This window comes from Lutra lutra, chromosome 8, assembly GCF_902655055.1.
Source record: "Lutra lutra chromosome 8, mLutLut1.2, whole genome shotgun sequence".
In the NCBI taxonomy this organism is placed as follows: Eukaryota; Metazoa; Chordata; class Mammalia; order Carnivora; family Mustelidae; genus Lutra; species Lutra lutra.
In genome coordinates, this window is record NC_062285.1 from 35,982,650 (window position 1) to 36,004,335 (window position 21,686).

The window sequence follows — 21,686 nt, forward strand, 5'->3', positions numbered from 1 at the left end:
GGAACTATGCCACACAGAAAATTACATACAAATATTTTAACTCTATTTTCTGATTCTAAAATTGTGTCACATCATTGAAATACCTGGGCTAAATGGTCAACCTATTTGAGGAGAGATTTTGATGTTATTTAAACTGCTCAAGATTGCCAAATTCTGCCCTGTCTCTCCCTTGTGGGATTCCCCAGGAAACTATATATATTGGATTGTAGCCAACTAGAAAATGCGTGTTAGGGGCACCTGGGTGGCTCAGTGGTTGAGCCTCTGCCTTCGGCTCAGGTCATGATCTCGGGGTCCTGGGATCGGGTCCCGCATCGGGCTTTCCCGTCTGCGGGGAGCCTGCTTCCTCCTCTCTCTCTCTCTCTGCTTGCCTCTCTGCCTGCTTGTGATCTCTCTCTGTCAAATAAATGGAATCTTAAAAAAAAAAAAAAAGAAAATGCGTGTTACTCTTTTATTAGATGGAATAATGTCTAATCACGTACAACATAGCGCTGTGAAGGCTGGATTGAAGCCCATCATTTTGGCTCATGGTAAATTCAGGGTCTTCTTACCCCCACCCCCCACTTTCTACAGCCTAATTCTTGGGGTAATATATCCATACATGCTGTGAAGAGCAAGATATTGAGACACTGCTGAGCCCACTTATCTGGCAAGCCATATGAAAACAAGGAAAGAGAAAGATTATAAAGAAGTAGAGGTTTGTAGAAAGACTACTTAGATCTGCTTACTGTAATGGAGGCTGGAAAATTAAAGTACAAGTCAGTGTCATGTATGGATACTGATTTTTTAAAATTTTTTTTATTATTATTATTTTTTTTACCGTGCTGTAATCCTGCCCATTAGCAGCTGTGGCCCAATTAATATCTAGTACTCTGACCAAACAGATCAATAACCACATCTTCCTTGGGGGTGGAAAGGAAGAAATGGGCAGAAGCAGACCTGATGTGGGAAGAGGGTTTGCAGACCAGGCCAGACCTACACAGCTGAAACCAAATTATAAAGCAGAAGGGATGCTTCCCTTGGGTGACATGCTCCTATGGCTATGTTTAATTCCTGCCATGGGCTATCCCTCCCATCCTTTTCTCCTATTTACTCCAAAGCACACAAAATGTAAGGGATGGTAATTTCATTTTAGCGTAAAGCCTGCATCTGTTCTAGTTAAAGGTTCTGGGTAAAGGTATCATTTGCAAACTTTGGCCCTTTCATTGTGACTGGATCCACTGATGGGTTGTGACCTTGTGGGCAGGTCCTGGTAGTGTGCTCTCCCAATCTGCTCCAGTGGCTACTCTCTCCAGCCTTTCCACTCCTCTGTTCTTCTCATGAAACCTTAGACTCCAGAGCTTGGGGTTTGGGTGATGGGGTAGGGAGGATGGGCTCTGAAGAAGCAGGGAGGTTGGCTGATGTCCTGTAATTCCTAGAATGGACTTGATCATCCATGCGGAGAGGGTGGGAGGGTTTCTCTTGTTATAATTGTATTCAACTAAGACACATGGATTTCTGGGACAAATTATTTTTACACAGGGAATTATTCTGGAAGCTTTGTCAGAGCCGGTTTAATAATAAAACAAAACAAAAAAAAGAACCTGGCATTTTTAGTCTTTAAATTACTTTAATATATATAATCTTATCTCCCTGCTCCCTCCTTCTTTTCTCTCTTCCCCCTTCTTTCCTTCAGTTATTCAAAACCAATTTTGTGGGGCGCTTGGGTGGCTCAGTGGGTTAAAGCCTCTGCCTTCAGCTCAGGTGATGATACCAGGGTCCTGGGATCGAGCCCCACGTCAGGCTCCCTGCTCAGCGGGAGCCTGCTTCCCTCTTTCTCTGCCTGCCTCTCTGCCTACTTGTGATCTCTCTCTGTCAAATAAATAAATAAAATCTTAAAAAAAAAAAACCCAACCAATTTTGTGCCTTTCCAAATACGGGGCGGGGGGGGGGGGGGCAGGGAGGAGAGCTGTTCTTCTGTTTTGTAGATTATCCATTCAATTCCTTCTATTCTATCTCCTTGTCAACTTTTGACCATTTTTCTTTTCTTTTCTTTTTTTTTTTTTTTAGGGTAGGTTTTTTTTATTGAATTACAATTGACATACGAGATTAGAGTGGTTTCTAATTATGTTTTTATTCAAGAGGGTATGGAGTACTCCCTGTTGAGAAATATGATGGCATTAGCCCCTCCCTAGAAATCCTTTCATTTTTTTTTTTTCTCCTCGTAAACTTGCAAATTTTTGTTAATTATTTTTCTGTTGTCAAGATTTTAGAACATTGACTTCCTCATTACTGGAGCTGTTTCATCTTGATTATGTATTTATTTTTTTTTTTAATTTTTTTATTTTTTTTTCAGCATAACAGTATTCATTATTTTTGCACCACACCCAGTGTTGACCATTTTTCTTTAAGGAAGGAAGAGGTGGGTAAATTGCTGATAAAAGGTTAGAGATTATCACTGGATTCAGATTTCACATGTTTTTCCCCATCTCCCTCCCCTTTGGAGGCTCTGAGAGGGGAATATGGCAGTTCAGTATATTTTTGTAACCTCTAGGAAACAGAAGAAGAGGAGGGATGTGGAAGAGGGAAGATACAATTAAACCAGCGTAGACATTGTTAAGAAATTTATTTGCAATTCTTGTTTTTTGTTTTTTTGTTTTTTTGTTTTTTTAAATAACATCATTCCTTAGATAAAAATGCAATCTTACAGGAATATACATAGCGTCTCACACAGAGATGACCCTGAAGCTCTTCTCGAAAGGTTACCCCTTCCAGATTCCCTGGCCTTTCTCGAGGGCGAGAAGGCGCAGCAGGCGAGGCCTTTGACAATGGGATTATTTGATGATTACAAACTGTACAATAGTATTTACAACAGTAAGACCATGAAGTCGTGGAGCCTGGAGAGGGAGGTGTGGGGTGCGCAAGGGTGTGGGAGTGGTGACAGGCAGTGGGATGACGATGGAGGACTGTCCATCTTTCTGCGTTGCGCTGAGGGCAAGCGTGATACAGATTGGTTTGGGGGCATGAAGATGGGCCTGAGCAGGAGGACATGAGGAAAGAAGGGAGGAGGGGTTGTTTCTGGAGCCTCTGACGTGGACCCAAGTTCTGCTTGGTAGCTTTGGGTATTAAAATAAAACAAGCAGATTATGAGAGTAATAGACATTCTAGTGCGTCACCAGCTAGGGACCCACCACCCTATTTCTTAACAAACTTGTGTTTCTCCACAGGTTTTCTCAACTACTACCGTCATGGACTTGTCCAGATTTGTTTATGCCTTTGATATCCACGGCCTGTTTGGTCCTAGACCTTATTCCCATGAGGCTCTGGGAGAACAGCACATGTTCTGGGCAGGACAGGAAGTGGCTATGGGGTAGTGCATAACCTTGTTGAGAAACCAAGAGGTGGATTACGAATTTGGGAGAATGGGATGCAGCTCTGATGCGTGGGTGACATGTGCAAGCAGAAAAGTGCCCATAACATTTGGGTCACTGGAGTGGCCTTATGAAGGAGCCCTTTGCACAAGGTTGTTTGTTTACAACTGTCGACCCTCCTTCCCAAGTTTTTTTTCTTCTTTTAAGCCTTGATGTCATTTCTCCATGTTGGGAAATCTTAGGGGAAGGAGGCTTGGAACAGGACGCAGTGACCTGTCCTCTTTTGTTCTTCCTATGACTCTATAGAAGGGAGCCTTCTCGTTCCCCTCCCAGCGACAGGCTCAGGGGAGACTTCCGGCAGAGTGTCCGAGATCTGCAGCCTTCAGCCAGCCTTGGCTGTTACTCAATGCCAAGGCTGGTGCCCACTCACTGTCATCTTCCTCATCCCTCTGCTTATACGCTTGAGGGCTCCACGAACATCAGAACAAGAGTTCTCCAGGCTCAAACTGAGAAAAAGAACCATCCTGTCCATTTCTGTATTTCTTCAACATCGAAATGACCCTTCCTTAAGATGTACAACCTCTTCCACCAAGAGACTTCTTTGATAATGACCTAGGTAAAACATTCTTATGTATGAGGTACACGAGTGATTTTTAGATGGCAAATTTGTAGTAAATGTCTGATTTATGGGAGGTTAAATGTCATGCTGGAATTCTTTCAAAACAGTAGGATTTTATCAAATCTAGTAGATTCTGGAAAGTGGGGTGCATGGGTGTCCCCTCAGAGAGAGTACAGCTATGAGGAGGCCAGCATGTGATCTGAAGGGAGGATATTTGACTTGGGTGATGTAACATTTCAAGCTTTTGTTTAATTATCTAGTCTTTGTCTTGTCTTCCTTAATTCAGTAGAGAGAGAGGGGATTTCCGTGGAAGTCCTGACTCTGACTCCACTTTCAGTGTTGAATTGATTTGTTCAACTCAGCTCAATATATGCTGCTAGCAATCTCTAATTCCCTTCCAGAGACTGATCAAAAGGCTTTTCTAGTACACTGGAGAGATGAAGAGCCTTCACTACTTCATCTTCTCTGGAGGAAGCCTCTGGAAATCACGTGAGGGAGAAGTCTGCTTGTAGAAGTGGTTGTATTTCTCAATGCAGATAAATAATATTTAGATCACAGTAATAATAGGGTTAGATGACACTAAATTCTACCCCAGGAGGTTACTCTGCTTCACTCCCCACGTCTCTCTGTATAGTGCTCAGCCCTCTGGGAGGAAAACCTCATTTGTGCAGAGCTCAACCCCAGCACTAGCCCCTGTCCCTTAAGGAAGTGTATGTGTGTGCCTGTGTGTGCATGAGGATGAAAGTGTGTATGTGCATGTGTGATGTTCAAGTGTCTCCCAACCATGTGAGAGTCTGGCAGAAACCACCTGTTACATTGATATCTGGCTTCACAAAACAATGGTTCATTGTTTCGAAATTAAAAAAAAAAATAGAGTTAAAACCAGAACTAGCTTCACAAAGAAACTGTTTAAGAATCTGCACATTGGACTCCTTTCAACCGTCTGTTCTTTTGACTGGACTGGGGGAGGAAGGAAAGTAGGGGTCAGGCAGGAGGCTGGAGTAGAGAGAATGGCTTGGGGAATGGGATAATGATCCCATATCTGTTGTAGGACACATGGGTCCCTTGTCTCTTTTCCTTGAGTCTCCTCCGAGGGGGCTGATGGGGAGCCTGGATGTGGTGACTAAGAGCTTCACAGTGAGCGACATTAGGCTTCCCATCATGCCTTCTGACTAGCTGGAGCTGATTTTAGGTGGCCTGCCAGCTAATATGAGGAGAGAACACTAGCAGAGAGGAAAAACAGGGTGGCAGCTATTCCCCATCTAGCCAGATAGGTTAATTTGTCTGGTAAAACAATGATTAAAATTTCATTCTTCTCTTTTTCCAAATTTGATGCTTGAGGCATTAGCCTCTCCTCTGTACTGGTCATTTCCATAAAATAGGAACAGATGCATAAAGAGTCAAGACATGCCCTTTGCTTTGTCTGCATTTTCCCTCCAGTTCCCTCTGTGCCAACATTTTCCCCTGACCAGAGCCATGTCTTTAAAATAATAGAACTGGCCTGCACTCTTATCAGCAAGTCTGTGTTTTACTAAATTGAGGCTTAAATAGGTCCTCTTGAAACCAGATTGCCCTTTTCTGGCCTCTTTGCTAAACGGTTTCTAACTCTTAGACAATGATACTTCATTTTTTCTAGGTCCCTCAGGATGGAGATGCCATCACCCTCCTTACCAACATTTATAATTTTTGTTTGATGAGGCTAAAAATGTGACTACCAGGGTTACTCTGTATGGCTAAACTAGCTTCCTGTTACATGTCTTGACCTTTAGGAATGATGAAACCCTTTTGATGACTTCCAGACTCTTCATTTTCAGGGTTTTCTTATTTCTCAGGCATTGGAATGTACCCTTCTCCTGTGTTTGCCTTACTATATACAGCTGAATGATCAGGAGATGTTCTGGAAGGAAAATGGCTGTGAGGAACCAATAACTTCACTCTAGACAAGCCCCTGAGGTTTGGAAGCAGGGTCACAGGATCAAGATGGTAAGGAAGCCTTGTTCCTTTGTCCTTGGACCTCCTACTCAGAGTCAGAAGGTTTGGGACGGGGGGACTATAATAGCCTCTGAAGCAGAGCAGAGAAAAATTCATGAAACAAGCAAAATATAGGAAAACATTCTCCTCTTTTTGCCTCAAGACCAAAAAGAAACTTCTAGAAACAGGCAGAAAGAAGACAACTGAGAATCTCTCTGCTCAAAATAGCCAGGCACATCACTAGTTATTAGAAAGCCAAAGTGGAAATAGAAGAGTCTGGGCCATTCAGAGGACAAATAAATACCATGTTTATCAACCCCCAGAACTTACACGACATTTCTTCAAGTCCTGTTGGTCCTCAGCCATTGGCTGCTTTCTCCTGCCACTCAAGGGTTCTCAGAAGATTTGACAGTCATGGGCAAAGTTTTGCTCTAGGTGGGGGGTAGATGTCACTTAATACACTGCGGAGGAGGTTCATGATTTCATGATGGATTTTACCGGTCTGCATGATGACAGGTCTCCTATGTCAGTCCTCTTCCAGTCAGTCATGAGGTCAGGCCAGAAAGACCCATCACCCTACACAGGAAACTTCTATCTGAAACTCCTTTCCTTCCTAGCCGCATAGGGCCAGGTGCTCCTGTCACTGCTGACATTGTCCTTGTAGGGTGCAAGGCTAGCCGGTCTTCTGACAGAGCTGTCTGGGAAGAAGTAGCGACCCCGTAAGTGTGAGTGGTGAAGGGCAAGGGGCCACACACAGGCAGGGCTCTAGGGGTAGCTGTAGCCCATGCCACTGGCCAATGAGATCTGGTGATGCAGAAGACAAGCCCAAAAGGAAAAAGAAAGCAGCATGAAGACTGAGTGAGTGTGTGAGTGTGTTGGGTGTGTGTGTGTGTGTGTGTGTGTGTGTGGTCAGTTAAGAGTCCAAATTTCTATCCAGGGACCAAATGTACAAGAACCAGATAATCGATCCAAAAGGGCTCCCCTCTCCATCACAACTAAAATCTTAGCAGCACACTGGTACACATCTTGGGAAACTGGACAGAGGATACTCTAGATTGCCTTCATGGCACTGAAAAGAAACCAGGAAGGTTTGGATGGTTTGGGCTTAGAGAAACAGGAAGAAACCCTCCTGCTTCTAGATTGTAAGTTAACCTGGGAGTATCTGGCATGCTTCTCCACTTTTTTATGGATCAGTCCTTGAAAGTGAGACTCGATTTCACTTTCCCCAACTTTAATTTCTAGGTTGCTCATGTAAGGGCTGAGAGTGCACCGGGACTGGAAGACATTCCAGTCTGGTTAAATCCTGGATGAATGTTTGGGTCCTGCCCAAATCACTTCCTTTTCAACCATCATTGTTGAATCTATCTGAAGGAAACAGCACTGATAAGCTGATGTTCTAGGCAAATGTAACCAGGTCTAAGAGATGCTCCCACAGAGTCTCTAGTTCCACTATCACTGTGACCCTCTAACGGGTCCTCCCTGGTCCTGGTCCCCTCCATGGCTGCCACACACACTAGGGTAGATCTGGAGGAAATCCTGCTTCAGAGCCAGGAAAAGAGGAAGTAAGACAGAGCTGACTTTTGGATGGACAAAGGTTTTACCTGGTGGCTGTTCTCTGGCCCCTGCTGTCTGAGTTTGGGTAGAGCACTTGCCAGAGGAAGGATTCCCTGCCCTCCAGGCAGCCCGACTCTAGTTCCATCCTCTCAGTCAGTGTATGCTTTTCTGAGGAAACCACTGAGGAAAGTTTGCAGAAGTGGACAGTAAAGCCAGCCACCTCTCCCATGGGGATGTTGATGCTCATGGTGCAGGACTGCCCCTAGACAAAGTCCAAATCAGAGAACTGGAGCAGAATGGATAGAATGAAGACAGGAATAAGACATGTCCTGGTCTCTCAAAGCAAGGCGTAGTATGAATATACTTATCATATAGTTTTGGAAAAACGGAGGGAAACAGAAGCGAACACAAGATATGCAAAACAGTAATGTCCAAACCTATTTGTGGATCGCAGAATAATGATTTACACTGGTGATGCTTTTGCTCATTGTACAAATTAAAAGAATATCTGTTCCCTTTTCCCCAATCACATATAGAAAAGCACTTCAGAGCTCAAGGGTAAAGCTTGTCACACTCCAAATACAAAATGATTTACTTACATGCAGCAAAATATACAAGAAGTGAATTCAAAAACAAACTTAATTCAATTCATTATATTCGCTTGGCACAATTGCAATTCAGTTTTAAAAAAATATTTGTAAAATACTGAAACTGACCTGAATTCAAGTATAACAGTTTCTTCAACAGAAACATTATCAATGCAATAAAACATTACACGGAATATATCGAAGCAAAACGCCTTCTTGAGTTTTTCCCTTAAATTTCTCTGTGTGTATGTTTTTTAAATACAGTTTTAATGCCAACACAACTCACAATTGTATTTTTAAAATGAATATTATTGCATTGTTTTTGCATATCTTGTGGGACAGAAAATGCAAAGAGTTACTGATTCCCATTTCAGAAACAGAGACAGTGGTTTGTTTTTGCTTTCATATGGCCCCAGATTCAGATCTCCCCACAGTTAGACCAGAAAGGGGGAGCTACATACTCATTCACGCATGGGCGTACTGTGTAGGTGTACATACACACAGATGACAGGTGCCCAGACAACCCACCACACACACACAAACACACACACTCAGGCTCTCTCATCCAAGCTTCCTCTCTCTGGCACCCGGAAATACACCCCGCATTGAAAAGAACCCAACTCAATCCACCCATATGTGCAAGACCATATCAAGTGCATTACCTTTAAATTATAAAACCAAACCAAAAAAATTTTTGTTACTACCTACGGAAATTATAACACATTATTGAGCATACACAATGGCTGGTAAAACTTGCCTACGGCGCCTCCACTGCGCCTCCAAGGAACCTACCGTAGGAAAAGAAAACCACAACCGTTTAAATAATACAGGAAAACCAAACCCGATTTACATTTGCAAAGGTGAAAACAGTAAGGTGGGTGGCTACAAAGCTTTGTAAACACTTCTTCCTCCCCTCCCCCTGGGAAAGCAAAATTAAAATAAAACCAAAACAAACAAAAAAACCCCCCCAAAAAAACAAAAAAAAAAAAACAACGAAAACTGCAACATGCTATCAAGAAAAACGTCAAACCGCAAAACAAAAGAGCACTCAACAGAAGCTCAGCACCACCTCGTCTCGTCAAGGGCGGGCTGCTCCTTCCCTGGCAGGCGGTGCTAGCGCCCCCTCGCCCGAAGCAGGCCCAGCCGCTGGTCTGGAGCTCGGTGGGCCTGTGCAGGTACTGGGCTACTGACGCAGACAGGGCGGGGGTGGCCGCGGAGCCTTGGCCTTGAGGCTGCCTAGCGCCGGTTGCGCTCCTCTCCCGTTCGGGTTCCTGAGCTCCCACCGCCGCCTCTTGCTGTTCCTCTTCACACTCCCTGCTGGGTCCTTGCTGAAGTCACACCCCTGCTTCCTTCTGCAAATCCACAGGGCCCTGGTTCTATGGAGACAGTGAGGCTCATACAGAATATGTGCAAAATGATTTTTTTTTTTTTTTTTTTTTACAAGCAAAGTTGAAAGACACCCGTTTGACATAGGGTCCTTTTGGTGAGGGCTACCGCAGGAAGCTGAGGTTCTCCTTCATGCCCGGAGTGTGGGGGGGCAGACGTCTCTTCTCTTTCTCTCCCTCCCTGATTCTTCCACTCCTCCTCACCACTCTACCTCTGTGGACACAACACAAACTGGGGTTGCTGCCTTCTTTCCCCCCGGAAAACGGACTCTGCACACCACCCAACTCTGCGTCTTGTCCCAACGAAATGAATGAAGACGCTGTTCCGGTTAACTCCAGGTCACGAGAACAGTGAGGCACTTCTGAAACGAACCCATTAGGAACATTGAAACAAATAAAAAACCCAGCGTCTCCCCAGCCCTAGCAACTACAGGCTGCCGGTGTGGGCTCTGCTGTCCTGGCGCTCCTCCTCGCTCTTCCGACACGCCCGAGCCCCGGCGCAGCTCTCGCCCTCTTGGCCCCCCGCTCTGTCCTGCCCTGGGTCCCTGCAGTTAACAAAAGGTAGTAGGGTGCCGTTGGGGCTCTGCTGGGTGCCCCCACTGAGGATGTTGTCGGCGGCGTTCTCCATCTCCTCTATGGTCATGTCACAGGCGTCAGCCAGCTCCTGGGTTGTGACCTCGATAAACTTGGGATCTTGAGCAAACTGCCCCAGTCCTTCTGAAATCAAGACCTGAAGTGGGGAGAGGGGCCATGAAGAAGAACCAAAGAGGAACGTTATTCCTGGAAGTCAACTCTTTCCTTGTGGTCTGGAGCAAAGGGCCTGTGACTGGGAACTTCGCGAAGGGAGTGTGCGCACCCACGCCTGCGCATGTGGGCAGGTGGGAGGGTGGGGTGGGGTAGGGTGGGGAGGGGTGCTCCCAGAAGGGAGGTGACCGGGAACATTGTCCAAGGAATCAGGGGTGTGTAGGCTGGAGGAGAGCTGTTTTGGCTGGGATACTCAAAAACTGTTGTCAAATACCTGAAAATTTGGCTCACAGAGTGGCCAAGGGGGTGCTGCAGAGGCAGAACCCGGCCTGCCCTATATTTTCTCCTCTCTGGCACCCCTAGTGCCCCCATATTATTCTTGCCCAGAAATCTTCACTCTCCTTTGGGGAAACTGTTAACTTGTGCCCCTTGCCCAGTGCTGGCTGACTGCCTTCGTGGGGGTGAGGATCCTGGCGTAGGATGTGTGCAAAACACCGTGTCTGCACCTGTCTCTGCTCCAGCTCCAAAGGGCCAGTCCAAGGTCCCAGGGCTGCTCCCTCCTTCCTAGTGGCTGCTTTAGTGACTGGCTCTGGGGAAACCAGCTACAGAGCCAAGAGCAGGGGATTAATAGTGAAGCCTGGAATGCCTTTCTCCCAGGGCCATTTGCCCTGCTCCCATCACTCTTTATTTCCTGTCCTGCTTAAGTTTTCTTCAGAGATCCCACCCTGTGGGACATACTATATTCATGTTTATTTGTGATCTGTCTCTCCTCACCCTGGCACGGGCTCCTGAGAGCACAAATTGTTTCTCAGTTGTTTTCCACACCTACAACAGTGCCTGTACCTGGTCGGCACTCATTCGGGATTTGTCAACTGAATGGGGATAACCAAGGCCAGGTGAAGAACAGAGTTTTGGAGCTAGGGGGGAACTTAGAAGTCATCTGGTTTAACTCTCCACTGCTTGCATGACAGCCTGATGACCAGATGGGTGTTGACTCTGCTTGCAAACGTCCAATGATGGTGGGCTCACTCCTTTATGGGAAAACCCTCCTCATTTTGGGAAAGCTCTGTTGGAAAGGTCTTCCTCATGGAATCTGAAATCTGCCTGATTGTCAGGTTGATCTGTCGCTCCAGTCCTGCACTTGAGATCCCCTGCCCAGGACATGAAGGACCTTACGGTAGAGATACCTACTGTGGCCTCCTAAGCCATCTTCTCTCCCTGTTTGCTTCCCTGACTCCCTCGACCAGTACTCATATGAGATCGCTTCTAGGGACCTTGCCAACCCTCTGCTGTGTCCCTTTGGACTGGTTCCAATTTGTTGAAGTCCCCTAAAATGTGGTGCCAGGAACACGGCAGAGGATAGAGGATCTGGAAGCATTCTTGTTCTAGAATAGTGATTCTCAACCCTGGCTGTGCATTAGGATCATCGAAGGGCTTTAAAAAAATATCCATTTACTGTGTTCTATGTTTCCAAAGCGTCCCATGTTATTCTAATGCGTCCCAGGCTGGAGCACCACAGATCCTGAATTTTCTCTGTGTGCAACACAGCCCAAGCCCACCCCTGCACCTGGAGCAGCCAGAGCTCCCCTCTGGCTGTACCCTGGAGCTGGGACCAGGGGGACATTTCCTGGCCTGCGACAGGGATATGCTGCTCAGTCCTTTCTCTCTCTGCGCAGGCCCTACCCAAGCAGAAGCCTCTAGCATCTTGTGTGATCACAATTTTCAGCACACCATGCCCTCCTTCCCGGGAGTGAGAGTCTTTCTGGCCAAGAGACTTGACATCCACTCCACTCGAGAAAGGACCAGAGACTCCCGTCCCAGTTGTTCATGCGAAGTCCCCCAGGGCTGCCCTGGGCCTTCCCCACCACCCCCACGCCGGGCGGTGCAGGATCACTTACCGCACCCACCAGGCTGCTGGCACTGCCGTAGAAGGGCCGGCCCCGGGCCCCAGCCTGGCTGGGCACAGTGAGGGACACCGGCCGGGCTCTCCGCAGGGCGCTGCTGCCCCCACCGCAGGGCGCGGGCTCCCCGGACCAGGAGCTGCAGTGGATGGACGGGAAGCTGCTGTTGAGTTTCTCGCTGGACTCGGCCCCCTCCAGCCGCAGGGTGGGGATCGTCTGCGGGGGCCAGCCTTGACTGCCGGGTGTGGCTGGGGGCGTGGCGCACGGCCTGGGGAACGTGCTCGGGGAATGGCTTCTCTGGAGGAGGGGGCTCAGGCCCGCCACTGCCAATGCCTGTGACACACAAAGAGCACGAGTTACCGGGAAGGGCGGGTCTCTGCTTTCTGAGCAGCTCCTGCAACCCACCCCCCCCCGCGGGTTTTGCCCTCCCGGAGCCCGCGCGCATCGCCTTCCTGAGACGCTGCGTTAGCTTCCGCCACCCCAAAATAGATTTTGTGATTGTGCCAGTCTGAAGGGATCGCTTCCTTCTCTAAATTCGGAAAGCTGGGATGGAGTGGAATCAAGAGCGTCCCCTTCTCAGCACAGGCCCTATCACCGGCAGCTGCCAATCCTCTGGCTTTTAGGTTTCCCATCAGTAGTCTAGAAAGAATGCTGCCCTCGTCGTCTGTGAAACCAGGACACTGATGCCCTCTGTCTCCCTGTCTTGTGTGCTTGACATAAGGTCTGTGGACAAGGACACCGTGTGCCACAAAGATGTAGACAGAACCCGTACTTAGTTTTAATTTTTACCATTAATCAGGCTATGAACCATGTCCTACTGATCTTCAACTCCGCCCGTCTCTGAACTGAGCTTTTTTTTTTAAAATTTTTTGTTTGTTTAATTAAAAAAATTTTACTTTTGTTCGACTCTTACACTGTATTGTGATTAAATCATTTATACACTGTGTCCTCAGGCCCCCACTATGCTTGAAAATCCTGAGGCTGGGGCCTGGGCCTCATGTCAGCAGGACACAACCACCTGCTCTGAGCTGGTGTCCGTGGGAGGGTGGCACTGGACAGTAGGAGAGTCCCGCTGGGAGGTAGAGGGCAGGGAATGCTGCAGCATGGGTTGTGGAAATGCATGAAATGGGGGGGAGTGTAAATAAAGAAGAGGTTCTTGACCGCAGCATGATAAGAACACATGGGTGAAATGAACTTCTAGAAATCTTTAAAAATAGAAAAGAGCACACCCAGTGTCCCCCCTCCTTCCATCCCAACCAGCCTGCCAGCCTCCTCTGCCCTCAGCTCTTGATGGGCCCCAACCCGGGGTCTCTCGTTCCCTGGAGATCTGAGGGAAGTATAAGGCTGTGCTCAATATTCCAGAAAGCCCAGTAGGAATCACCTGTACGCTGGCAATGCCACAAAAGCTAAGCAAAACGGTGAATACTTTGAGCTGAAATAATATCAACTTAGTTGAGCCATGCTGGCCATCTTACACCTATTATAAGCTTTGATTGGCAGTTGAGTGTCTTTGGGTATTAAAAAAAAATCATCTAACACATAGGTGTGTGGTGAGGGAGTATACAATTGGAGAGGAAAAAACTTTGGGAAATTTGGACCCTAATTTTCCTAGAGATAAGGGACTGGCCTTTGATTCTTTGAGGCTTCCATTAGTTCTAAGATACTGAGAACATGTTAGATACGGATGTCTTGGATTTCGCTGGCTCAGCTGGAGACGGCCATGCCAAGAGCTATTTCAACTATCAGATTTCTCTGGACCTGTTTTCCTGATCATGTTGCTGGCAGATTCTTTGATCTTTTCTATATCCAGATATTCAGGTATCTTGCAACTCTAGGTGCTGATGTCTGCGGAGGGAAGGTCTGTGCCGTTGTAGGAAGAAAGGTCAGGCAGAATCCTGGAGCTGCTGATCCTTCTGGACTATGTGAGGAGCTCCTGCTCACCAGTATTTCCTACGTGTCCCCCCTCCCGAAACGACAGACCTTGTTAAGGTTCTCACTGGCATGGACGAGCCCCCTCTTTTGGGGCTGTTAGGGCCAGGGGCTAGGACTATCAGTGGTCCAAGACAGGGAGGACTGAGTGGGGTCTTGGGATTTGCTATAATCATGGGGGTTGTGTAGCCTGCTGGGTGCTGCCCAGTGATGCCTCTGAAAGTCTGGGCTACCTGATGATGAACCAGATGCAAGGGCAGGACTGTCTTCTGAGAGATGTCTCCCCCTTGATTCTTCTGTCGCTTCAGACATTCCAGGTGGAAGGAGGCCCTTCGACCTGCAAAGCCAGCCAAAGAACTGTGATCAGTGCCAGGAAAGGGGACCTAGGTCTGTGAAGCTCAGACCCTGGGGGGTACAAGGAGCGGTGTGAGTGGCCTGGAGTAACCTCCTCCCTACCATTCGCCTCCCACAGCATGTGGACACGTCCCATCTCCGCAAACCCTGCCCTGGGAATCCCGTCTAACTGCTTGAGAAATCTTCCCAGCCCCTGCGTGGGGCTGTTGCAGCCAATCATCCGAGTCCCTGACCCGTCACACCTGGAGAGAGAGAGGTGTGAATATTTACCTAGTGAGGCAGAGCGGAGGAAACCCCTCTTTGGAGATTGCCGGATGTCTCTCTTGTCCTCCTCAGGTGGTGTTAATTGCCGGTTTTCATCATCCTGATAGGAGATCCTGGAACAGAGAACTCTGGGGCTTATTTTTGGGGTCAGGAAGGGCCACCCCATAAGGACAGTGCCACCCCCTAAAGTCAGTTTGCTTTTTTCTTTTCTTTTCTTTTTTTAAAAGATTTAATTTATTTATTTGACAGAGGCAGAGAGAGACGGAACACAAATGGGGGGTGGGGTGGGGAGAGAAGGAGGCTTCCCGCTGAGCAGGAAGCCCAATATGGGACTCGATCCCATGACCCTGGGATCATGACCTGAGCTGAATGCAGACCCTTAACGACTAAGCCACCCAGGGGCCCCAGTTTGCTTTTTTCCGTAATGAAGGAAACCCCTGCTTTGTGCTTCCATAAAGGTTTGAGGAGTGGGCAGCAGGAACTCACCACCCCAGCTCCCAGCACCCTAGGCGCCTCCTGTCACAGAAGTTTCCAGCTCCCCATCCACAGCTTCTCAGCTCAGAAGCCTCACATTTCTGATTTACGGCAGTAGAGGCACTCGAGTCAAAGTTGGTGAGCAAGTTGGCAAAAAATTTTAGGCCGACAGGAGTCTTTCCAGGAAGAGCCTAGGCTCCTCTGTTTCCATATGTGGATGCTATTTTACCATGACCACTCCCAACTTCAGCCCGAACTTCTCCCCCTGTCCCTAATTTCTCCCTGCCTGCCCACCTTCATCATCAAGACACTTCAGCAGCTACGTACGGACAAACCTCCAGTCAGCCAGTCAATGGAGAGCAGAGCTGTAAGGGGCCTTCAGAGGCATCTGTCTACCAGTGACTGGATGAGCAGTCATTCTGGATGGGACTCACCGTGAGAAAGAGACCGGACGTCAACCCCTTTACATACACACCTAATAGAACTCAACTTCATGAACCATACTTAACCTTTTTTGCATGCCTTGTCCTCTGGTGGTTTCTATTCTACTTTAGTCTAGTCTATTTCACTAAATAATGTCAGTTGCAATCCGCAAAGTTGCTTTCACAGTCTGCAGGAGGAGTAGCCTGCAGGCCAACAAGACCAAGGCTTTCTAACCCCTTCGTTCTACAGATGAGGCCCCGGACTCTGTCCCTAGTGTGATTCCACATGCTTTGAGGACAGAGAATGTGCAGCCTTCCCTGCTTCAAGCATACTGGCTTCGACCCTTGGCACACATGCAGGAAAATTTCTGACCAGAAAACCTCTAAACCTTTCATTTCATTTTCAACGTGGTAAGCTTTCCTTATTGAATTTTCTTCTTCTCCAAATTGTACCCACTCGTGAAGGCCCGGCTTCTGTTGGACCTTGTGCCAGGAGTCTGTTATGGTCACTCTGACCTCTACCTCCTCGGAAGGTCTGTCCCCTTCATTGCTTGTATCACTCTGTGAGTGAACGTCTCCATGTTTTTTCCCTCACCCGAGATGATTACTGGTTTGTAAAATATCTTTGAGTGCCGAGACCGGTTTAGTCACGATCTAGCAGAGTGCCTGGATGCACCAAGCACAAGAGCCAAAATGGATGGAAACATATGTTTTCTCTGATTTCTAGGGTATGTGGCCACGTAAATATTTGGAGTCTCTAAAAATCAAAACGCTGAGGGGCTGGTCCTTCCTTATTAGAAGGTGCTTTTAGGAAAGCTTCTAAAACAATGCACCTTAAGCTTTTTGAAGAAATACATTTTATGAGACGGAGTACACACACGCACACACACACACGCACACACACACATATGTAGACAATTAAACAAATATTTCACCAAATAATACCTTTGTGACATTGGATACACGATTATCTATTGCCTTATTCTAACCTATGCTATTCTGTATTATGCTATTCTTTCTTTTAAAGTGCTTATCACGGCCTGGCCTTCTGGACTCTGGGGGGAGGACTCTGGGGGCAGATACAGAGTTGCCTCTCATACGTCTTGGTTAATTCTAGAATCCTCTGCTCTTCAGCCCCTGCAGGGAAACCATGCCTAGAACGTGGAAGAGGCTGACTGGGGCTGCTGAGCCTGCTAGGCCGGACAAGAAGGGACCAGTGGGAAGACGTACCAATACTAAGAACCCAGTGGGGGCATCAACTCAAGTGGATAACTCCAGCCCTCAGAAGGCTTCAGCCTCTAAAAACGGTGGGAAGAATCTAAGCAGTTACTGACTGATGAGGTCAGAGCCAGGGAGCCCACTAGACAAAAGTGTAGAGGTGAAGTTCAGCGCTGGGGATCTTAGAGCCCAGCCCGAGCAGACAGTATACTGGGATGGCCTTCGAAACTCCCAGCCCCAGAACTTCCTGGGGCCCTGAAGCGGGAGGAGGAAGGCTTCTACCAGAGCAACTGCGAAGAACCAGGCCTTACAGGACTTGGGAAGCTTGTGAGGGAGGCTTCCTCAGACCACACACAGTTTGAGAAAAATAATCCCCATTATGACCCATCCAGCAAAGAAGACAACCCCAAATGGCCCAAGGTCAATGTACGGTTTGTTCAAATGATGAAGTATTTCATGACCCTGGTGCCTGAGCTCAAAACCCATCCCCAAGCTCACAAAGCCCCTGGAGGTCCCTTAAAAAATAGGGCTCTCTTCACTTGCCAGAGGCTCTCCATTCAGCCCCTGACCTGAGAGGAGTTTGATTTTATTTTGAGGCTGCAGGAAAAGGAACCAAGTGAACTGGGACACCGTTGCTGGAATGGGCAAGACAAGACTCCAGAGAAGTCAAGCTTTTGTAAGACAGAAGAAGGTATGAGGAGGCTTGCTTATTATGTCCACCTGGAGCTGTGTACATGGGTGTTTTTCATGTACCTTTTTCAACAAAACATTAATATAAAAAAAAAGTGGTGACCATAATTAAGTAAATGTCACAGCCTTCTAATGGTCAAGACTTGCAGTTAAAAAACCCTTCTCTTAAAAATTCCAGCACTGGGGCGCCTGGGTGGCTCAGTGGGTTAAGCCGCTGCCTTTGGCTCAGGTCGTGATCTCAGAGTCCTGGGATCGAGCCCCGCATCGGGCTCTCTGCTCAGCGGGGAGCCTGCTTCCTCCTCTCTCTCTGCCTGCCTCTCTGCCTGCTTGTGATCTCTCTGTCAAATAAATAAATAAAATCTTTAAAAAAAAAAAAAATTCCAGCACTGACAAAAATCTCAGCCACTGTTTGCCAACAGTGCCCTCTGCTGGGTGGCTTTATTATAAGTAGTTTCATCAACATTTATTAGCTAATAGGTGCGCATATGTGTGTGTTTGTGTGTGTGTGTACTGAGTCTCACTATAAAATATATTTATGACAGTTGGTTTCAGTTAAAAAAAAAAGTTTATGAGACAATGTTTTGAAGTCTTCCTGAAAGCACTGTATCATGAGGAAAGGCCAAACTAACCCAGGGACCGTGTGTGTATATGTGTGTATACGTGTGTGTGTGTACATGTCTGTACATGTGTGTGGGTGTGGGTGGGGGCATGCATCCATGTCCCTCATGAGGTGACAGACGCTTTGTAGGCATTCTTCTAATATTTGGTCTCCCCTTCCGCAAGTCCTGCCCTGAGGAGGGATTCTAAGGGAGCTGCCCTTCACCCCCAGAGGCTGGCCTGCGGCGAGGGCAGCAGCACTCACAGCTCTGTGGAGATCAGGCTGGGCTCGCTGCAGTACTCTGTGTCCTCGCTCAGCTTCACCTCATAGGTCTCGTCCTGAGAGACCTCCTCCTGACACACCATGGCGATCTGGCTCTCCCGGGAGTGGCACCTGAAGCGTCCAAGGGGGAGAAACGAAGTTAGAAGCTGTGAACCTCATCGTTCCCTCAGCAGGCAAGGCATCACACACCACACACACGCACTCACACAGTGAACACACACACACACGTGCCCACTCACGCACGCACAACCGCTGTGGCCTCTTCCTCCCATAGTTGCTGACACAGCAGCAGAGCCAGGGAAACAGTAAGATCCAGATCAGGAGTCCGTGCAGAACAAGCAGCTCTAAGCTGGGACCCAAGGAGGTCTGAGTTCTGACCCCAGTTCAGTCGCCCTCTGGCATGAGTCACTGCCCCCCCACCCCCATGCCTCTATCCCTCTCAATAAAACTGGAGTAGTGTAGGCCCTGCTTGACTCAGAAGCTCGTCATGAGTAACAAATGAAGTAACAGATGAGATGTGGTTTTGAAAGCTGGGAAGGACCAGCTTTTAGAACAGGGGCCTAGGCTGCTCTGTACAGGTTGGGGTGGGTCCTGAGAGGGCTGTCTTCTCCCTCTGCTAAAGAGAGCCAAGCCTTTGGGTGCTAGTTGGGCGGAGCCGGGAAGTTCCTGGGGTCACAGTCTGCCATGCCTTTGGGTTTGACATTGGCTCCTTGGAGAGACAGCACAGACAAGAAGCCTCACGCTGACCGGTTTGCTCTCCTGGGCAGTGAGCCTGAGTCCCTGATGAGCTTGAGACCCTCTCCTACTGGGTGTGTCCCGGATGATTCTGCTCACCCTCCGAGCTGGGGTCTTTTTAGCTCTGGCCCAGATGTTCTCCCTTTTCCTGTCTGTGCCTCTCAATACCTCCCTCAGCCTTTCTTCCTATAGATCCTGAATGACGGAACCCGCTTTACCCCCAAACCCAGGAAGACATGAGGGCAAGAGCTCAGTTAATCCTCTCAGGGCTGAGTGCTGGATCAGCACCCCGATCTGACCGGGGCCTGTGAGTTGGGGCAACTCAGGAAGCTACCCTCCCGCTTCTCGGGAGCAGGCCCTAACCAGGGATGGCCCATCCTGCAGTAAGGACAGATGGAATGTGGATGGGGTGGGAAGAGAGGGGAGTGAAATGTGCTGGGAGGAGGCATAATGGGATGAGCTGGAGACGGAGAATGGCGGCAGGCAGACAACACCACTTCCTGGGTGCCACTGTGTGCAAGACATGCTGGCTCGTCCCAGCAAGAGCAAGGCCGGTCCTGGAGCCCTGGCACTTAGCCTTGAGCTGCGGCACGAAGGCCGAGACCCCAGAGCTGCAACTTTGCTTGACTTGTTCGTCCTCACCAAGCTGAAGCTTACTGCCTTGAGCGTCACTTTTCCCACTGTGCTGGGAAGGAGGGAGCCAATATTCGGGGAGCATTTGCTATGGGCTAGGCCTTGGGGAAGGCGCGCAACCACAGTTTAGGGACAGAGGTGCCTGTGGGGAGAGGAGGAAAATCCCCTGATGTTTCTCCCTACCTCTACTCTCCCTTCATTTAATATGGAACACATTTTCAGAGAAAAATATGCTCTGAAGGAGGTATTAGCTCACCCTGAGATGCTAAGGATGGACCCAATGAACCTTCCTAAAGAAGAGGTTTGGATAAGGGGAGCAAGGGAGAATGTTACACTAGGACTGAGCGCCTGAGAGTTGTAGGAGGTTTTCGGGAAAGGGAGGGGCTGCTGAGACACACATGGGCCAGCCACTTGAACTCTGATACTCCCTGTGCAAAGCTAACCGTTCAGGTCAGCATATAAAATCCAGAGCTGGCATGCTGTACTGTGTATAGAAGGCCTTGGTAGACATCTCTTGAGTAGAAAGACTCACCCGACATTGCTTTTGGGTGGGTTCACCAGCCATTCTTCCATGCAGTGAGGTAGACTGATGGCCAATTGGACTTGGCTGTTATCAGACACTGTTAAAGGCCCAGGCCACACAGGCGTCCACGGGGCCACTTGAAAGTGGGTGTTAAGAAGGGAAGTGAAAACGGGGGGGGGGGGCAGATAGGCAGGCTCCTTAGATGAAAGAAGCTTCAGGACACTTGTCCAGAAAGATGCTCACACATCATGATTATTTTCTAAGGTCATGAGCCTGAGAGATTTGCCCGAGAACATGGCATGTGGGTGATCTGCCCGGCCTGCTATGGTGGGGGTGCTGTCCACTAAGGGTGAGGGGGCACGGTGGTGGGGAGGCAAGTCCTCTCCCACCTGGCCTTGGAAACCCAGAGTTGTTGACACAAACAGGGAGGAGATCCTTTAGGCCCATGCTGTGTTTCTGGAGGCCCAGAGCATGGACGTGGGCGCTTACCACCCTGGTATACCATAACAATTGATCCCAGAGCCCCAAGGAGCAGAAGGTAGGGAGAAAAGCGTGCATCAGGCAGTGGGAGAGCAAACTACCAGGAATGATCCCGCACTGGGGCAGGGTGGGCAAGAGCTATGGTGAAGGGCCTCCCACCACCAAAGTGTTCCTCCCAAGAGGGTGGAGAACGGAGTGAAGAAGACGTGGTAGCTCCAGTCCCATCCCAGCTAAGTCAAAGGCCAGGTTTGTGCAGATGTGGGAAAGGCCGGGGGAACAGTCTATTGTGTTGCCAGGATGCTGGGGGTCAGGGGTCTGGGCTCCTCTGCTTGGGTAACAGAAAGAGCATAAGAGGCTCTCTCCAGAGGTGTGGTCAGGACACTAGATGGCCATCAGGGCTGTGCTACCTTCCCCAGGTGTGGCTGCCATAGGTAATCAAGGGCAAGAATGGGAGGCAGCATTGGCCTATCTCTTGATGGGGTCTGGGGCCGCAGCCTCCAGCCCGGGTCGAGGGGGTGAGTGGTAGGCCTGTGGGCCAAACTCCACCCCCCCATCTACTCAGGGCTGGAGCATGTGGGGCCCCTGTGCAAGGGCCCTGGTGCCCCACCCTCCCGCTTACCTCTTGGAGCTGAGCTTCCATGCGGCCTCCTGTACCCGGACTGCAGGAGACAAGGGGGGCCCGTGGCCCTCCACGGTGCTGACTGCGCTGGGGTAACCAGCGGGGCGGGGGAAGCGGCCCAGGGCAGTGTTGTTGGCATTGTTGATGTTGGCATTGGAGCCAGTGGATGAGTAGCTGCTGGGGGTGAAAGTGGAGTCCACCAGTTTCTCGTGGGATGGCGACTCGGTGTCGCCTTGGCTGTTAGCCGCCTTGTTGATGTGCAGTGGGCGCTGGGTGGTGAAGGTCTGGGGGAAGGCGTTCCGGCCGTCACTTTGGTAGTAGCTGACGTGGTTGCCGAACAGGCCACCGGCCCTCTGT

General features: G+C 48.8%; 1 protein-coding gene and 1 pseudogene across 42 annotated transcripts in view; one reads left to right on the forward strand and one right to left on the reverse strand.

Annotated features, from left to right (window-relative positions):
* Positions 1–2,614: 2,614 nt before the first annotated feature.
* The window catches only part of CACNA1C (calcium voltage-gated channel subunit alpha1 C), a 735,566-nt gene continuing 716,494 nt past the window's right edge, over positions 2,615–21,686 (reverse strand). For all 42 annotated transcript variants that reach the window (XM_047742048.1, XM_047742037.1, XM_047742034.1 and 39 more), the window contains 6 exons: positions 21,330–21,682; positions 18,322–18,450; positions 14,662–14,768; positions 14,271–14,374; positions 12,106–12,441; positions 2,615–10,193 (listed from right to left, as the gene is read on the reverse strand). In XM_047742048.1, the coding sequence (XP_047598004.1) occupies positions 9,891–10,193; positions 12,106–12,441; positions 14,271–14,374; positions 14,662–14,768; positions 18,322–18,450; positions 21,330–21,682 (1,332 nt within the window). In that variant the 3' untranslated portion in view covers positions 2,615–9,890. The remainder of the gene's footprint in view (positions 10,194–12,105; positions 12,442–14,270; positions 14,375–14,661; positions 14,769–18,321; positions 18,451–21,329; positions 21,683–21,686) is intronic.
* Positions 16,675–17,561, forward strand: LOC125106269 (thymocyte nuclear protein 1-like; annotated as a pseudogene).